This window comes from Erinaceus europaeus, chromosome 2, assembly GCF_950295315.1.
Source record: "Erinaceus europaeus chromosome 2, mEriEur2.1, whole genome shotgun sequence".
NCBI classification, from domain to species: Eukaryota; Metazoa; Chordata; class Mammalia; order Eulipotyphla; family Erinaceidae; genus Erinaceus; species Erinaceus europaeus.
Window position 1 is genome coordinate 87,725,123 of NC_080163.1, and position 18,638 is coordinate 87,743,760.

At 39.1% G+C, this 18,638-nt stretch overlaps 1 protein-coding gene across 3 annotated transcripts in view; it reads left to right on the forward strand.

Annotated features, from left to right (window-relative positions):
• Positions 1-6,332: 6,332 nt before the first annotated feature.
• Positions 6,333-18,638, forward strand: part of PDLIM3 (PDZ and LIM domain 3) — a 37,008-nt gene continuing 24,702 nt past the window's right edge. Inside the window, exon 1 of one of the 3 annotated variants that reach the window (XM_007517669.3) lies at positions 6,333-6,559. In XM_007517669.3, coding sequence (XP_007517731.1) covers positions 6,467-6,559 — 93 coding nt within the window. In that variant the 5' untranslated portion in view covers positions 6,333-6,466. The remainder of the gene's footprint in view (positions 6,560-18,638) is intronic. The other 2 variants (XM_007517670.3, XM_007517668.3) reach the window with 2 other exon arrangements.

Genomic DNA, 18,638 nt, shown 5'->3' on the forward strand with positions numbered 1-18,638 from the left:
GTTTACTTATGTCTATTATAATTTTTGTTTTAAGTTTATTTTAAATTGTTGAGTCTTTGCCCATTTGTTTCTATCTAACCTATGTGGATGAGTTTCTGTAGTGAATTCCTCACTAATTTTTCTTATGTTCTCTGCAAATCTCTGTTCCCTGTTTTGTTTTGTGGTTACCCTGTGTGTAATAATTAGCATTGTTTATCTAGAAAATTATTTTTAAAGTTGATCTGGATTAACAAACATTTGATAAGGCTTCTTTGTCTTTTAATTCCTTCCCCTATTTGCTTGTTGTGCTTTCCTATTTGATTGTGCTTTTGTTTCTGGTCTACTGCTGTTCACCTCTCTGAGAACATGTGTTCCTTTGCTTCCTCCTTCCCTGTAAGACTCCATTCAGTATTTCTTGTAAGTTGAGGTTGATTGTGGCAAATTCCTTTAGTTGTTGAGTATTTGGGAATACCATTATTTTCTCCCTCATATTTGAAGGATAATTTTGCAGGATACAAAATTCATGGCTGAAATTCCCTCTCCTTTAGTGCCTTGAATATGTCATTCCACTCTCTCTTTAGCTCTAGGGTTTGTAAAGAAGTCTGATGAAAGTCTGATATTTCTCCCTTTATATGTAATTTCTTTCTTTCCCCTATGGAAAAGAAAGCAGGCAAAATTTTCTCCCTGTCATTGAGTTTTAAAAATTTTACAGTAATGTGCCTTGGTTTTGGTCATTTTGGATTTGTGAACCTGGGTAATCAATCTGCCTCCAAATAAGTATATTCTGAGGATTACCTAGGTGAGGGAATTTTTCATCTAAAATTTCTCTGAAAATTACCTCTGGACCTTTGACCCAGTCTACTTCCTCAGTTATCCCTATAACTCATATATTCGACCTTTTTATGGAGTCTGCAATTTGACAGAGAGTAGCTTCATTCTTTCTAAACCTTTCCTCTCCCTCATCTTTGAATTGAAAGAGTGGGCTAATTGCATCCTCTAGGTTTGAAATTCTTCCTTATGCATGTGTGAGTCTATTACCTAAGCTTTCTACTTGAGCTTGAACTGCACTATAGATGTCTTTCAATCCTTGCAGTTCTGTTTGAAATTTTTCCTCTGTGCTGTTTAACTGCTTAGTGAATTCTGCTTTGAGTTCTTCTTTCACATTTTGTAGCTTCTTACCAAATTCCAAAGAAAAATGCTCTTTCAACTCTCGATTATGTTCTTGTAAAGTTCTCATAAGATTTCTATAGTCTGTCTCTGAAAGACTCTCTGTATCTGGAATTTCTTGGATTTCATCTGATTTACTTTTCTCTGTTTGATGTGACATGCTGTTTAACTTTCTTCCTCTTTGCTTTCACATGTATAGTGTTGGTTATGTTGAGCAGCATGTGGTGCTGTTGTGGTCTTTGCTTTACACTTATTTGAATCTACGGTGGTGGTGGGAGGAGCAGTGTTTGGGGCTACCTTGTGGGCTGAGTTTTGTCTTTGTCTTAAACTCAGACTTATAAACAAAAGCGAGCAGAACCCCAAGTCAAAGATTGAGAAGTTTTAAGCTACAATTTCTTTTCTTTGGGAGAGTCTGCTAACTGCATTACAGTCCAAGATGGTGCAGGTCAGTGCCTAGTGCTATCAGCCCAGAGCTCTCATTTCAACCCACCATGTCTTCCAACCCACTCCTGTTTCCCCAACCGTGTGCCAGCACCCACCTGAGGCTGTGGATTTTTTTCAGCTGTAGATTATGTGTCCAATTCTGTCTCTTGTTGTGTTTAATAGTTGTATGGGGAGATCAAAGGTCTGATTGCAGCTACTCCATAAACCATGCCTCCCTGATTTTTTGTTCTTTAATTGGGGGGAATTAATGGTTTACAGTCAACAATAAAATACAGTAGTTTGCACATGTGTAACATTTCTTAGTTTTCCAACCTCCTCTAGGTCCTCCTCTGTCATCATGTCCCAACACCTAAGCCCTCCCCCTGATCCCACACCCCTGAGTCTTTTACATTGGTGTAATACACCAAACGCATTCCAAGTTCTGCTTTGTGCTTGCTTATTTTTCAACTTCTCTCTCTTTTATTATTAATGGTTTAGTACTGATCAACAAGATTATGTGATTAGAGGGGCAAAATTCACACAACTCCCAATACCAGTGTGCTATATCGCATCCCCTCCACTGGACTCCCTTCCCCATTCTTTATCCCTCTAGGAGTATGGACCAAAGATATCTAGGGGGCATAGAAAGTTGAGAATGGGGGAGCGCACCTGGTTGAGCGCACATGTTACAGTGTACAAGGACCTAGGTTTGAGCCCCTAGCCTCCACCTGCAGGGGGAAAACTTTGCAAGTGGTAAAGCAGGTGTCTCTCTGTCTTTCACCCTCTCTATCCTTCCCTTCCCTCTCAATTTCTGACTCTCTCTATCCAATAAATAAATAATTAAAAAAATTTTTAAAAAGAAAGTTGAGAATGGGAGATCTTTTTAAACCATACATCAGACAAAAGGTTAATAACTAAAAAATATAAAGAGCTTACCAAATTAAGCAACAGAAAAACAAAAAATCTCATCCAAATGTGGGGAGAATATATGGACATAACTTTCATGAAAGAAGAGACCCAAAGGACACAGAGACATATGAAAAAATAAATTCTCAGTCATTATTATCAGAAAAATACAAATAAAGACACCACTTTACTTCTGTGTCACCCTGCACTCAGCACCCTCACTCTAATCACATGTCCACAGAACAGTCCTGGCTCCTAAGTATCTGTTACATTTGCCTCCCGTATGTCAAAAACATAAGTTTAGATATTGAATTTAAGTGCAGTGGCGGTGTCTCCAATCAAAATTAAAATCTCTTGAGTATACTGACCTATTCACATGCACTTGCACATGGTTCATTGAATTGGACTTGCATGACATTTTCATTTTAGTCTTTCACTTGAAACATGTTCTTTTGAATATGTTTGTACATGTATCATGTACACTCATTTATGTGACTATCTATGCAATTGTAGAAATGCTTAATTAAGAGTTACTGAGCTGGAGTAGGGAACCAAAGTAAAAACCCTGGGTTGAGGGTGAGGGTGGATGTTCAGCTTCATGGGGGGGAAGGGATGTGACACAGTCTTTTGGTGGTGCGAATGGTGTTTATGTGTACTCCTATCAACTTGTAGTCATATAAATCACTATTTAAGCAATATGAGAGGGGAAAAACTGATTAAATGTCTCAAACTTTTTAAAGCACAGACTGAGTCTTTTTAATATATAGGCTGAGTCTTTGATATGTTGACTCTCTTAAAAGCCTAGTACAGGGAGAACAGAAGCAACCGGTGACATAGCTATATACAAATAATGTCAAAGGACATAAATTATGGTGATGTTGTGTATGATACAGCAAATCCTAACAAAGGGATTTTTCAGATAACCCAATTGCCAAATAATGTGATTATAGCAATAACTATCTATTGCCTTCTTAAACCCTAAGAAAGCAGGAACCTCCCACTTCCTCTATAAAGCCTGTATCTCCCCAGTCCTGGAACCTCTAGGATGGGGCTCACTTTTCTGCATGCTTCTTTCAAGTCATACCAAATGATATTGCATCTGCTGATCCAAACCTCAGTATGCTTCACTTCAGACTGTGTCCAGAGATGTCAGGTATGGAATGTCAACCCTTCCTCCTCATTACTCGGGTGAGACCTTTCCTTTCATAGTATTCTCTAATTCCATTCCAGGTGGTTCACTTCCTAACAAAGACCCAAAACCTTGATATAGACCAGGTCCCATGAGATAGGCATATGTTCACATGTATCCATAATTAGGACACAATATATAGCTGAAAGTAAAAATACACAATACTCTGTAGTGAGTTGTGGGACTATGTGAAAGCTTGGTAGAGTTTAGGGGAGCTCTCCCATCCTTGGATGGAGGTCTGGAAAGACACTCCGCTTGTTAGTCTCTCTTGTCACAGAGGTGAGCCAAGAGGGAAAAAGTCTCCCAGACTAAGCTTGCCTTGTTAGCCTCCCAAGCCCACAGAGATCTCACAGTTTCTCCTTGCTAGCTGCAGGCCACATGGCTGCCTGCTTTAAGGTTCATTTACTCAAAGTTCACCTCACCTTCTGATCACAGAGGAGAACACACCTTATCACACACTCCTAACACTGCCCTTTGATGTCCTTAATTTGCTTATCTTCTCTCTATCTTGCCTTAACTGGTTTAATCCCTATTTTCCTCTGAAACACCTCTGGGTAATTAAATGCCTGCCTCAGAAGACTAATTATCTTGACCTTTATGTATCTGCATCAATTCTTGTCATACCAGCCCCCTACCATAGGGGCAAGCCAACCTTTAACAAACCTGTAATTTCTGATGTATTTGAAAAATGTTCTTTTTTTTAACTTTCTCTATATATATATCCAAACCCACCCCTGGATAAACTAAGAGTTGAGAATGTTCCAATTCTCTTCGGTGTCTCTTGTGCCTATTTTGCGTCGTCTCTTGAATGAGCGAGGGAGAACCAGTTAGCTTACCTTCGTTGCTGAGAGTCACCCCCCGTGAGACCTGGCAGTGAGTCAGTATCAAGTTCATAATGAAATAGTGTCTACTTAGAGACCCTCCTCACCTACTTCCTATTACAGTTCTCTCACTCAGTCCAAAGTTAACCTTATCAAAGCAAGGACTGCAAAAGCTGAATAAGGGCAAGAGACTGGCATACTTTAATGATGACACTTTAGTCACTATCAGGCCACCCCATCAGCTGGGGCCCTAGTCAGGGAGTCCTGAGATTCCCAAACAGACATGATGGGCCTAGACCTCGAATAAATCCCTCTCTCCATTGTTACCGGTCATTTCTATCAGGAACAACACAATAGACTTCTTTATGGGCCCCCATAGGACCTTGCCCTCAACTTGGATCAACAATGGTAGAGAATATTCCATCCTCTGAAGGGAGGCTGGACAACATACTCTATGCTACACCTGAGGAAGATGGGTCCTGATATTGGGGCAGCCTGGAATGTTCCTACTCATGACCATAGAATGTGAGCTCAGATCTAGAAGAATGCAGAGGTCACATAGGCTCCTAAGCTGAATATGGGTCCCAGATGACATCAAATCGATGGTGTTTACAGTCAACAATATTTATACTCCTGTCCCATATTAGGGAGCTACTCTCCTCCCTAATCCAGCTTTCTGGTCCTTTTTCCAGCCATGTAATTATCTCCCCAGACAATAACTTGGATCTACTGGCATATCAGGTTTCAGGCTCAGGCAAAAAAAAAAAAAAAATTAGTATAGCTACATGCCCTTTGAAATATAACTAAAAGATGCCTACTAGCTATCTACTAAATGGAGGACCCCCCCCCAACTCTTCATCTGCAGTATTCCAGCCCTTAGGTCCATAATTGTTCAACAATTTGTTTGGCTTTGTATGTTAACTCTCTTGGCAACCACCAGGTTCCAGATGCTAGCAGGATGCAACCAGACTTCCCTGGACAGAGGACCCCACCAATGTGTCCTGGATCTCTGCTTCCCCAGAATCCTTCCCCACTAGGGAAAGAGAGAGAGAAGCTGGGAGTATGGATTGACCTGTCAATGCCCATGTTCAGCGGGGAAGCAATTACAGAAGCCAGACCTTCCACCTTCTGTATCCCACAATGACCCTGGATCCATACACCCAGAGGGTTAAAAAATAAGAAAGCTACCAGAGGAGGGGCTGGGATACAGAGTTCTTGTGGTGGGAATTGTATGAAGTTGTACCCCTCTTATCCTATGGTTTAGTCAATGTTTCCTTTTTATATTAAAAAAGAACAATTAAATTAAAAAAAGAGTTACTGAGCAATAATGCAATGCCAGGTTGGGCAAAAGTATGCCATTTCACTATCACGGTAACACTACCAATTAAATACATTACCCCAGGTTTACAGATGAAAGTGAGAATTCTAGAGCTATGAGTAACTTAACTGAGGTTACGTATCTTATAAGTAAATATCAGCTCAAAGTTGCAAATCACAAACATTATTGATGCTGCTCGTGCCTTGTTCTAACTAGAAGCAGTAGTGAAAAGCTGTGTTTTCACTGTTGTTTCAACGTCGAAAGAAAGGCAACTGCTGAGCTCCACGTACAAGATAAACAAGAGGAGGACAGGTGTCACTTTAAGGAAGTGGAGGGAGTGTAACCCAAAGCTCCCAGGCTTGCCTGCCTGCCAGGTCTGGAGTCTGCACCCAGTCTGAGTGCCTCTGTGAACTCCAGCGAGTCTGGCAGGGCTCTTTTCTTCCAAAGTTGGAGCTCTCCTTGGTGGGAGGGGCGGGGACAAAGGCAGGCCAGTGACGTCACTCAGGAGCAGGGATAAAGCTTGCGGGTCTCGGTGCGGGAAGGGACACTGACCGGTAAGAGCAGTGGGCTACTAACCCTCTTGAGCAGGATCGCTTCTGGTTGCTCCCCGGTCCTTGAGAGACAAGGAACCCCCGCTCCAAGAAAGCGGCTCCAGGAGGCAGCATGCCCCAGAACGTGGTGCTCCCGGGCCCTGCGCCCTGGGGCTTCAGGCTGTCTGGGGGCATAGATTTCAACCAACCTTTGATCATCACCAGGGTATGTGATTGCAGTTCTTTTGCTAAGAGTCTGGGTCCGTACTCCCAGAGGAATAAGGAATAGGAAAGCTATCAGGGGAGGGAATGGGATACGGAGTTCTGGTGGTGGGAATTGTGTGGAGCTGTACCCCTCTTATCCTCTGGTTTTGGTCAGTGTTTCTTTTTTACAAATAAAAATTAAAAATAATAATAGTAATAATAATCTGGGACTCGGGCAAGTCATTCCCGCGGGAGCAGAGTGGCCACTGAGCAGAGGTGCGCTGGGTGGATCCTTCCTTGACTATGGGTTCACAGCTCCAGGAGTCACAGCAACTTGGCCAACTAAGATTTGAAGATGCAATGATGCAATTAGAGAATTACCAAAATCAACTCCAGTGTTCTGTAGCTGCACCCTCCTGGTCCCCCAACAATTTTTCCAGAACAGGTTACCTCCTGAGGTTCAGAAAAGAGTAGCTTGAAAGGGCTGGGTAACTTTGCCCTTCACTCGCAGTTTACTTTCCATAAGGAGGTAGTGTGAAGCAGACAGGATGAATGTACCTTCAGTAGTTAGTTGTTCTTGATGCTAGACAAGCATCTAGAGCCTTTTTTTTCCTTCTCTCCCCCCCCTCTTTTATTTTATTTATTCATTTACTTATTTTGTCAGAATGAAAACTTTCAGCAGGGTGCTGTTCATAGGGCAGGGGCTGGGTCCGCCTACTTGGAACTGTTCATATCAGCCCAGAAAAGGAAAATATTACTAATGTGTATTAATAGGTTTCCAGGCATTTTGAGAAAATATGTTCCAAAGCTGGGAACTTGGCTTAGAAAAAATTACCTACACTCAAACTACAAAGATAACAATTTAATTTACCTGCTGGAAAGTCCCTATGCAATCAAATACTTGAAAATAGTACTTTAAAAGCAAAAATAAACTCTGAAGTTTCATCCAGTTAGTGGGAAAAAAAAAAAAGGAAAAAAGGAGACTTCAGAATTTCTAGTTAGCCTAATTGACTTCTTTCCTAACAGAGTACTTAAACATAAAATTGTTATTTCAACCATCACTTGCAAAGCATATTAAACTTAAAGTACAAACTTTCTGTATCTATTATACTTTAATTTTCAGAATAATATTCTTTTAGGATGCTTTACTTTCTTTTCTGCCTCACTATGCTATATCTTATAAATATATACTTTATAATTTGATTTATTCAGATAAAGTTTTGAGCAAGGAAATATCTTTTAAATTCTGTTCTACTTATATGTGTGTATGAAAGGTGGGGACTGATGCCTTTTTAAAAAATGTCTCAAAATATGTATCATACAAATACATGCTATGGAACATTTCAAGCTTTGTTTTACATTTCTCACAAACATATAAACACATCTGACATGTGATTTTATACGAAACATAAAAACTTAACATACCCCAAAAATGTTCCTAAGTAAATTAAGCAGAACAAGGTTCAGTGATCTGCACCAAGCAATGCCTTTTATGGATTTACCAAAGAAAACAGTTTCCATTATCTCCACTAAGAAATATTTTTAAAGTTTCTGAAGGATAATTTTGATTTGTTTATAATTAAAAATAGAAACTTTTAAATCCTAACAATAATTTATATTCATATTAAACCCTACAGAAATAAATTTGTCACAAAGTCCTCTAAGTGATTTCTAAAAATCTTGTTCTATTTTTCAGGCCAAGGTAGTTAATGTTATCTTTGAAATGCTGAGTTGCTGCCACTATAGAGAGTGTTTTTTAAAGCAGTATATGCTTACATTTTTTAAGTTGACCTGTGAGAGTTATGAGTAAATGTATTTCACACAATAACTATTATTTGGGAGGACAATTCTTGTTTAAGTTTTCACTCAGTGAGTTTGTACCAGTCTGTTGCACTTGGTTTGATTATGGTGCAGGGTATATGTGATTATTTCATTTAACATTCCTTTTCTCATAGACTAATTTCACTCAAAGTAAGCAGGTAAAACTATATTGTTTTGTATCCCAACTGTCCCAAAACTATGCACAGTCACTAAATTCTTGTTGAATAAACGAAAGCATATTCACTTGAACATTTTTGCCTTAGTGAACACCTAACTGAAAAGATTTCCACTGTAAGTAAAAGAATGCTAAATATTATTTGGAAAGATACTAAAAGATACAAAATGAGAATGTCAGTAATGTAATTAAGAGTTATTCTATTGCTCGTATATTTTTGTTCTGTTTGCAATTAGTGAAGAAGGCTGTGATGTATAATCATTTGCTTGCTATGCAATCTTCTAAGCCCTTTATATAAATTCTCTTCTTTCTCACAATAATCTTCTAAAAGTAGTAGTAATATCTCCTTCTGGAGGGGTGGGGGTAGTTAGCATAATGGTTAAGCAAATAGACTCTCATGCCTGAGGCTCTGTGGTCCTAGGTTCAATCCCCCACATCACCATTAGCCAAAGTTGATCAATACTATAGTTAAAAAATAAATGTTCAGGGCCAGGTGGTGGCACACCTGGCTGAGTGCACATGTTACAATGCACAAGGACCTGGGTTCAAGCCCCTGGCCCCCACCTGCAGGGGGAATGTGTCACAAGTGGTGAAGCAGTACGCAAGTAACTCTCTGACTCTCTCCCTCTCTATCTCGCCTCTCAATTTCCATCTGTCTCTATCAAATAAAGATAGTAATAACCCCTTCTGCAGATGAAGAAAAGTCAAGTGTCTAAAGACCCCATAAACTGCAGATGATCACAAATGTCACAAAATGATTCCAAAACCTGAATTTGAAGCCTACACATCTGACATTTTCTGCTCACTGTACAGACATGTTCAAATAGATATTTTGGTCAACCACTGTCCTTTGTTCTTCACCCCCAGCTGTTTGTACCCCCTCTCCACTTCAATCAGCCTGTTCTTACCAGCCATCTCGTGCAAATGCAAGGTGGCTTCTATCTTCCCATTATTAAAGGTCCTACAGCAGCATTACAGTTAATAGAGAATAAAATGTGTGTTCATCAGCAGAACATTCATGTTTTTCACCCAGAAGAGATTTATGTCCTCCAAAAATTCCCTACCAGAAAAAGAAATGAGCATTATTTATTGTTAACTGATTTGTTATGCTTATGTATAAACTGATTATGTATAAATTCATAAATTAGCAAAGAATTGAAATGCCCATGACTACACTTAATATCACAAAGAGTCCAATAGACAAGATTCTAAGAGTCCATAAAATCCATCTGACAAGCTATACCCTTCCTTCCCTGCTTCATAACCACAAATGCAGATGGCAGCAGGGTTCCTAGGGAGTGTTCTTTTTTTTATTATTTATTTAAGAAAGGAGACATTAACAAAACCATAGGGTAGGAAGGGTATAACTCCACACAATTCCCACTGCCCGATCTCCATCTCCCATCCCCTCACCTGATAGCTTTCCCCTTTTCTATCCCTCTGGGAGTATGGACCCAGGGTCGTTGTGGGTTGCAGAAGATGGAAGGTCTGGCTTCTGTAATTGCTTCCCCACTGAACATGGGCGTTGACTGGTCGATCCATACTCCCAGTCTGCCTCTCTCTTTCCCTAGTAGTATGGGTCTCTGGGGAAGTGGGGCTCCAGGACACATTGGTGGGGTTGTCAGTCCAGGGAAGTCTGGTCGGCATCATGCTGGCATCTGGAACCTGGTGGCTGAAAAGAGAGTTAACATACAAACAAATTGTTTGAACAATCATGGACCTAAGGGGTGGAATAGTGCAGATGAAGTGTTGGGGCTACTGGGAGTGTTCTTTCTAGCTGAGAGAGGTTTTGACAAATTTAACTCTCCATCAATTGAAATTCTAATTCCCTAAATTAGAACAAAAGGTTCCCACCCCATCATTTTTTACAACCCAGTTAATTATCCTGGTGAATCTTTCAATCATGAGAGTCATTTGAGATAGCTAAATCTGTAGGGAACTAGTTTCTAGACAATAGTTGTACTATACTTTGTGTAATATGAATTTAAATTGTAGATACTCAGTTTAAGGGAGAGGCTGTTATTTCAAATACATAAAGGGTCCAAGCATTTCACAAAATAAGGTTGATGTTCACATCTTCCAATGAACACTTTTTCCTTTTCTGCAAGGAATATCCAAGGAATCTCTTTATTTTTTGGGCTACCCAGAGGTGGATTTACTACTACTCTCAAGTAATAGTTTATTTTCATAAATGGTCCAATTTGGAACAATGTGAAGCTTCTTCTGTGGGGCATAATGTAAAATTATTGTGTACATCTGACACCAGTGTGTCCTTTCTCAGTTCCTTTTTCTCCCCTTCCCTCTCCTCTCCTTCCATTCAAAGTATATACCATTCAAAGTATATCCAAGATCAAGACCACTGTAACTAGCATGGTAGGTGCCAATATAGATAATGTTAGCATATTCTTAAGGACTGTGAGTTTTAACACAGAAAAATATATTACTTTAATATAAACTTGAACTCTGAATTTGCAGAAAGATATATTTAAAGTTGAATGTAACCCTTCGTCAAGCTAAAAAAAAAAGTATAGTATGAAGGTCGATATAAGTAAAAATCTATTTAATTTGTTTCTAACAAAGACACATATGCATGGAAGTGCTAGTTCACGCATACATAAGATTCATGCATTCCACAAGTATTTGTTAAAAACAGAATGTAGAAAGTATAGCAGAAGAACACAATTATAACTCTATGAGTTTCTGCCCACCCCCAAGAGCCCATGAGTCAACACTAGAGAAGGGGCACTTACATGAATACCAAAATGCAACGTCTCCAGCACTACATGAAAAAAAGAAAGAGAAAAAAAAAGGTATAGCCAAAGAAGTAGGAGCACTTCAAGACAGATACTACCTGCAGGGGTGGCACTGTTAGATAATGGAAGAACTTGAGCTATAGAGCTAGACAGACTACTAAGGGAATTCTAATTTTTTACTTGGTGTGTGGCCCTAACCAAGTTTCTCATAGTTATGAACATCAGGTTTGGTTTTTTCCATTCTTAACAATCCCATCAGGATCATGTCTTTGAGTTCTGTTATGTCTCCCACAATGTTCTTTGAATTATTTTTTTCAAAACAGATGCTAGTTATATGTTTATGTTAATGATGGAAATCATCTGAGACACCTGTTAAGTACAAATTCCTAGATTCTCTTCTACAGTTTCTGGTTCGTGCTTCCAGACTTCTAGAATTATGCCCTAGGAGCTCCAGTGGTACAATCGGTTAGCGCGCGGTACTTATACAGAAAAATTATGCCCAGCAATGTCTCTAGTTGATTCTTTTAATCAGACAAGTTTGAAAATATGGTACTAAATAATTGCTAGCAGGCCATAGTACTATTTCCAGTTATTCTGTTAAAGCTCTTGATATTTGAGACCCTAATGAATCAGATAATCTATCTAAAAACTCTGCCTCACTTTATCTCTCTCTTCTGCTAACTTGGGAAAATGTGATAATAATAAATGGTGATCAATAGCATAGAGCAATATAATAATGTACTAGAGTAAGTTATTTATACAAAGCATATTGGAAAATACTATAATGCACTAAAGCTAGGCCAATTTAGTCATCATTTTCTGAGCACTAGACCAGCTAAATTTGAGAACTAGGAAAAAAATGAAATAAACATGTTTCCTCCTTCTCTCTCACCCCTCTCAACATCTCTTTTCCTTTTTATCATCTCCCATGTTGGTAGGATACCAACTATCAGGGTGAGAACAAGGTGGATTCTATTATCATCAGCAACCTTTGATATGTAATATTTGAAATAGCTGTTGACATGTCTATACAGATGCTCCCAACTTAGTAAGAAGTCACAATTTTCTTAGGCACTCCTGAAAAGTAAAAGCAATTTTCTTTGTCTGCTCTGTTACAGAGTTGTTGCAATGATCAAAGATATAAGTTTTGCTAATGTGGTAGTTTGGATAAATTTAAGATGGTATTATTAACATTTTATTAATGCCATTAATAAAGTTTAATAATATTTACTATTTAAGTTTAGCACATCAGATGTCTGGTTAAAAGGACAGACTTACAGAGGAAGACTATGGAGTAGGATCCTTTTAAGATTGTACTCCTGATAAACTAGAACAAAACAATGAAAAGTCACCTGAAAACTCAACAAAATACAACCAAGATCTCTCCAGAAACTCACTAAGCCACAGCCACCAAGTTTCAGGTACTATAACAATATCCCAAACTCCCTGAACAGATGACCTTACCAATGTGTCCCTGAACCTCACCTCCCCAGAGCTCTACCCCACTAAAGAAAAATAAAAACAGGCTGGAGTGTGGATATACCTGAAAATACCCATGTCCAGCAGAGAAGCAATTACAGAAGCCAGACATTCCACCTTCTTCACCCCAAAGAGAATTTGGGTCCATACTCTCTCAGAGAGGTAAATCTTAGAGAAAGATGACCAGAGGGCTCTGAAAAAAAAAAAAAAAAAAAAAAAAGGAAAGACACTCAGAAGTAGTAGGTGTGACTTAGAAAGGAAGAGAAAGCAGGACCATAGGAAAAAATGGGCAAGTACATATAAATATAGGTAGATAGTTATAGAAATAACAGTCAAGCCATATCTGTGACCTTGGGAGAATTAATGCAGGTTCCAATGGAGGGAATAGGGATAAAGAACTCTGATGGTGGAAAAGGTGTGGAATTATACCCCTGTTATCTTATACTTTAGTAAATAAATATTAAATCACTAATAATTTTTTTTTAAATCACATAGTCATATACAGACAGCTTTACTTTCTACTCACCCTAACCATAGCTTTAACAAACGTAAGCTTTTCACCAATGTGTCCCAGAACTTCACCTCTCTAGAGCCCTACCCCACTAGGGGAAGATAGAAACAGGCTGGGTTGGGTCCTGAAATTAGTGCAGCCTGGTATGTTCCTATCTGTGACCACAGAATGCCAGCTCAGACCTACAGGGATGCAGAGGGTACATAGGCTCCTGTGCTGAATATGGGCCCCAGATCAAATCGATGGGGTTTACAGTTAACAATATTTATATACTTTCCCCATATTTGGTAGCTACTCTCTTCCCTGATCCAGCTTTCTAGTCCTTTTTTTCCAACTATGACACCATTGTCCCCAGACAATAACCTGGGTCCACCTACAAATTAGATGTCAGGCTCAGGCAAAAACTAGTAAGGTCATAGGGCCTCTGGAATATACCTAAAACAGACCTACTAGCTTTTTCCAAAAAAGAGACCCCAATCTTGATCTGCAATATTTTAGCTGTTAGGTTCATGATTAATCAACAATTTGTTCTGTTTTATATCTTAACTTTTTTTTCAGCCACCAGGTTCCAAATGATTCCATTATGCTGACCAGAATTCCCTAGGTACATGACCCCACCATGTACATGACCCCACCCAGATCCCTACCCCACTAGGGAAAGAGAAAGGCCAGCAATAAGGATCGACTGCCCATGTTCAGCGGGGAAGCAGTTACAGAAGCTAGACCTTCCACTTTCTGCACCCCATAATGACCCTGAGTCCATACTCCCAAAGGGATAAAGAATAGGGAAGCTATCAAGGAGGGGAGTGGATATGGAGTTTTGAAGGTGGAAATTATGTGGAATTGTACCCCTCTTATTCTGCAGTCTTGTCAATATTTTGATTTTACTAATAATTTTTTTTTTAAAAACTGGCTTGTTATGGATCAACCTGCCAATGCCCATGTTCCAAAGAGAAGCAATTAACAGAAGCCAGAACTCCCAGCTTCTGCATCTCAAAAAGAATTTGGTTCATACTCCCAGAAGAGGAGAAATGTTAGTGGAAGATGACTAGAGGGCTCTGAACCCCAATTCCATCAGTATCCAGAGAGAGAAAAAGGAAAAAGGAAGGACAATTGGAAGTAGTAATAGGTGGTAGGTGTGACTTAGAGAGGAAGAGAGGGCCAGACCATAGAAAATGTGGGATATATATATATATATATGAAGAGAGAGAGAGAGAGTTACAAAAAATAATAGTCAACCCATATCTGTGACCTTGGGCTAACTGCTGCAGTTTCTAATGGAGGAAATGGGGACACAGAACTCTGGTGGTGGAACAGTGTGGAATTGTACCCCTGTTATCTTATAATTTAGTATGGCATTATTAAATCACCAGTAAAAAACTTAAATAAAAATAAATTGTTAAGTTTATCTAAATCAAAACTGATTACTCTATAACTTTTTATTTTATTTTATTTAAAAAAGGAAACACTGACAAAACCATGGGATAATAGGCATACAACTCCACACAGTTCCCACAACCAGATCTCCGTATCCCATCCCCTCCCTCGATAACTTTCCTATTCTTTAACCCTTTGGGAGTATGGACCCAAGGTCATTGTGGGATACAGAAGGTTGAAGGTCTGGCTTCTGTAATTGCTTCCCAGCTGAACATGGGCATCGACAGGTCAATCCATAATCCCAGCCTGTCTCTCTCTTTCCCTAGTGGGGCGGGGTTCTGGGGAATCAGAGTTCCAGGACACATTGGTGGGGTTGTCTGTCCAGAGAAGTCTGGTTGGCATCATGCTAGCATCTGGCATCTGGTGGCTGAAAAGACAGTTAACATATAAAGCCAAACAAATTATTAACTAGTCATGAACCTAAAGGCTAGAATAATGCAGATGAAGAGCTGGGAGGGTCTCCATTTTGTAGATAGCTAGTAGGCATATTTTAGTTATATTCCAAAGGGCCTGTGGCTATACTAGTGTTGTTTTGTTTTGTTTTGTCTTGTTTTTCCTGAGCCTGAAATCTGATATGCCAGTAGATCCGAGTTATTGTCTGGGAAGATAATGTCATGGCTAGGAAAAGGACCAGAAAGCTGGATCAGGGAAGAGAATAGCTCCCTAATATAGGACAGAGGTATAAATATTGTTGACTATAAATACCATTGATTTGATGTCATCTGGGACCCATATTCAGCTTAGGAGCCTATGTGACCTCTGCATCCCTGTAGATCCGAGCTCACATTCTATGGTCATGAGTAGGAACGTTCCAAGCTGCCCCAATATCAGGACCCATCTTCCTCAGGTGTAGCATAGAGTATGTTGTCCAGCCTCCCTTCAGAGGATGGAACATTCTCTACTGTTGTTGATCCAAGCTGAGGGCAAGGTCCTATGGGGGCCCACAAAGAGGTATATTGTGTTGTTACTGATAGAAATGACCAATAACAATGGAGAGAGGGATTTATTCAAGGTCTAGGCCCATCATGTCTGTTTGGAAATCTCAGGACTCCCTGACTAGGGCCCCAGCTGATGGGGTGGCCTGATAGTGACTAAAGAATCATCATTAAAGTATACTAGTCTCTTGCCCTTATTTAGCTTTTGCAGTCCTTGCTTTGATAAGGTTAGCTTTGGACTGAGTGAGAGAACTGTAATAGGAAGTAGGTGAGGAGGGTATCTAAGTCTAAGTAGACACTATTTCATTATGAACTTGATACTGACTCACAGCAGACTATTGTGTGCTTTTGCTTTCAGGTATATATTTTGCCCTAATTTATGAATACATGTGTACATATGCCCTATCTCATGGGACCTGGTCTACATCTAGGTTTTGGGCCTTTGTTAGGAAGTGAACCACCTGGAACGGAATTAGAGAATACTAGAAAGGGAAGGTCTCACCTGAGTAATGAGGGTGAAGGGTTGACATTCCATGCCTGACATCTCTCTGGACACTGTCTGAAGTGAAGCATGCTGAGGTGGTACTCGTTGCGTTGATTAGGTTGGGATCAGCAGATGCAATATCATTTGGTATGACTTGAAAGAAGCATGCAGGAAAGTGAGCCCCACTCTAGAGGTTCCAGGACTGGGGAAATATAGGCTCTATAGAGGAAGTGGGCGGTTCCTGCTTTCTTAGGGTTTAAGAAGGCAATAGATAGTTATTGCTATAATCACATTATTTGGCAATTGGCTTAACTTCGAAAAATCCCTTTGTTAGGATTTGCTGTATCATATACAACATCACCATAATTTATATCCTTTGACATTATTAGTAGATAGCTGTGCCACTGGTTGCTTCTGTTCTCCCTGGTCTAAGCTTTTAAGAGAGTCAACATATCAAAGACTCAGCCTATGGTCTGTGCATTAAAAAGTTTAAGACATTCAATCAATTTTTCCCCTCTCATATTACTTAAATAGTGATTTATATGACTACAAATTAATAGGAGTGTACATAAACACCATTCTCAGCACCAAAATACTGTGTCCCATCCCATTCTCCCCTCCCCCCGCCCCATGAAGCCTAACATCCCCCCTTACCCTCAACCCTGGGTATTTATTTTGGTGCCCTAAGTACTCTGTAACTTAAACGTATTTAAGTATATGAGGCTTAAATAATTTTTTTTAAGAAAGAGTATAAAACACATTGAACTCTGATTCCTCATGTTTAAAGTCAAAGAAAAGCATTTTAGTCTTACAAGTTTTTTAAAAAGTAATACTGATTTAACAAACTACAGATATAGAAAATTCTAGGTCTATGATAATTTTCATCCTCAATTATCTTATATGGGATGGAAAATTTTCTTTTTTAACAGTTCTGAAACTAGGGGAATTTCTAAATAGCAAATAGCCATGAAATATCTCCCAAGGACTGAGATGTAATAATCCCCACTGTCTTCACTCGGCCCCTATTTATTGTTCTTAGTGGAAAGTTCCCATGATCCAACAATGGAATCAAATGCAACAAACTTTTTAGCGATGAGACTAAAGATACAAGACAAGTGAATTCATTATTTTTAGCAGGTTTATCCAGTCAGCTGAAGTCTTCATTCCTCTGGGAGCCACAAATTTAAATGAGTTAGGATAAGTAAAATGAGAACAAATGAATTAATAGCTAAACTTCAAGTGAAACATTAGGAACAATCTGGTTTATTCCTAAAGCAGTTTGAGATTTTAGTCAAATTCTTTGGATTATCCTGTTCTAAATAGAGAGGAATTGGACTTGCACGATAGTTTACCTGAATAGTCCATCTGGTTTGTTACATGCACAACCCAGGTTCAAGTACAACCTCCACTATTTTGGAGAAAGTTTTGGCACTATGGGGTCTCTCTCTCTCTCTCTCTCTCTTTCTCTCTCCCCCCTTCTGCTTTCATGTAAAAAAAAATGTGGCTCAGAGAGAGATGAAACTCAGGTGAGGACAACATAAAATTAAAGTAAATAGTGGAAACTTGGAAACATAATAATGATAGATTGACATTAATAACCATAATCTTTAGCTATGTAGGGACAAGCCCTTTTGTTTTTTAAACTGACTTAAAAAATGTTCTTTCATTCAGTTCTAATTAAACGTTCATTATTTCCAAATACAGGCGTAAGCACTGTGAAACAACAGAAATTTACATAATGTTATTCATGTCCTCAAGTGCTTCCAGCCTAGTTAGGAAGACTAATAATCCACAAGTAAATGACATAAAACTTAATAATATGAAAGTACAAAAAATTCATAAGGAAATGAGCAGGATCTAAAGATGGAGAGTTATGAAGGAAGGACTGAAGATGTGAAATCAGATGTTTGGGGAAGTTTTTCTGAAAACATGACATCTAAACCTAGACCTAAACAGATGAAGAGCAAGGGAAGAATTTCAAAGAAAAGTTACAATGTGTTTAAAGCCCAAAGTGACTATAAACTTGGCTGATTTAAGGAACTGAAAGGAAATCAGGAAAGCTATTTTGCAATGTTTTAAGGGAATAATGTGAGAGATGTCAAAGAAGGCAGGGTAATGTAAGGTGAGCATTTGCCAAGAAAATTTTAGCAACCAAATGCCTTTGTCTTTAACCAAGTATTCATCATAGTAATTTCAATTTTGCAATTTGCTAAGCAGCCATGTTTTCCCATATTATCTCCTTCTCTCCTAAACAAACAAACAAAAAAAAAACTGGGCTCTTGGGTTTTTTTGCTTGTTTGTTTGTTTTTGTTTTTCCACCTAATTTGACTGTTGCTGCTAAAACCCATGTGATACGTTTAGACCATTTACACTTAATGTAATTTCTGATAAGGTTTTATTAAAATCTAGTATTTGGGGCTGGGGAGACAGCACAATGGTTATGCAAAAAGCTTTTCATGCCTGAGGCACCAAAGGTCCCAAAATCAATTCTCAACACCACCAGAAG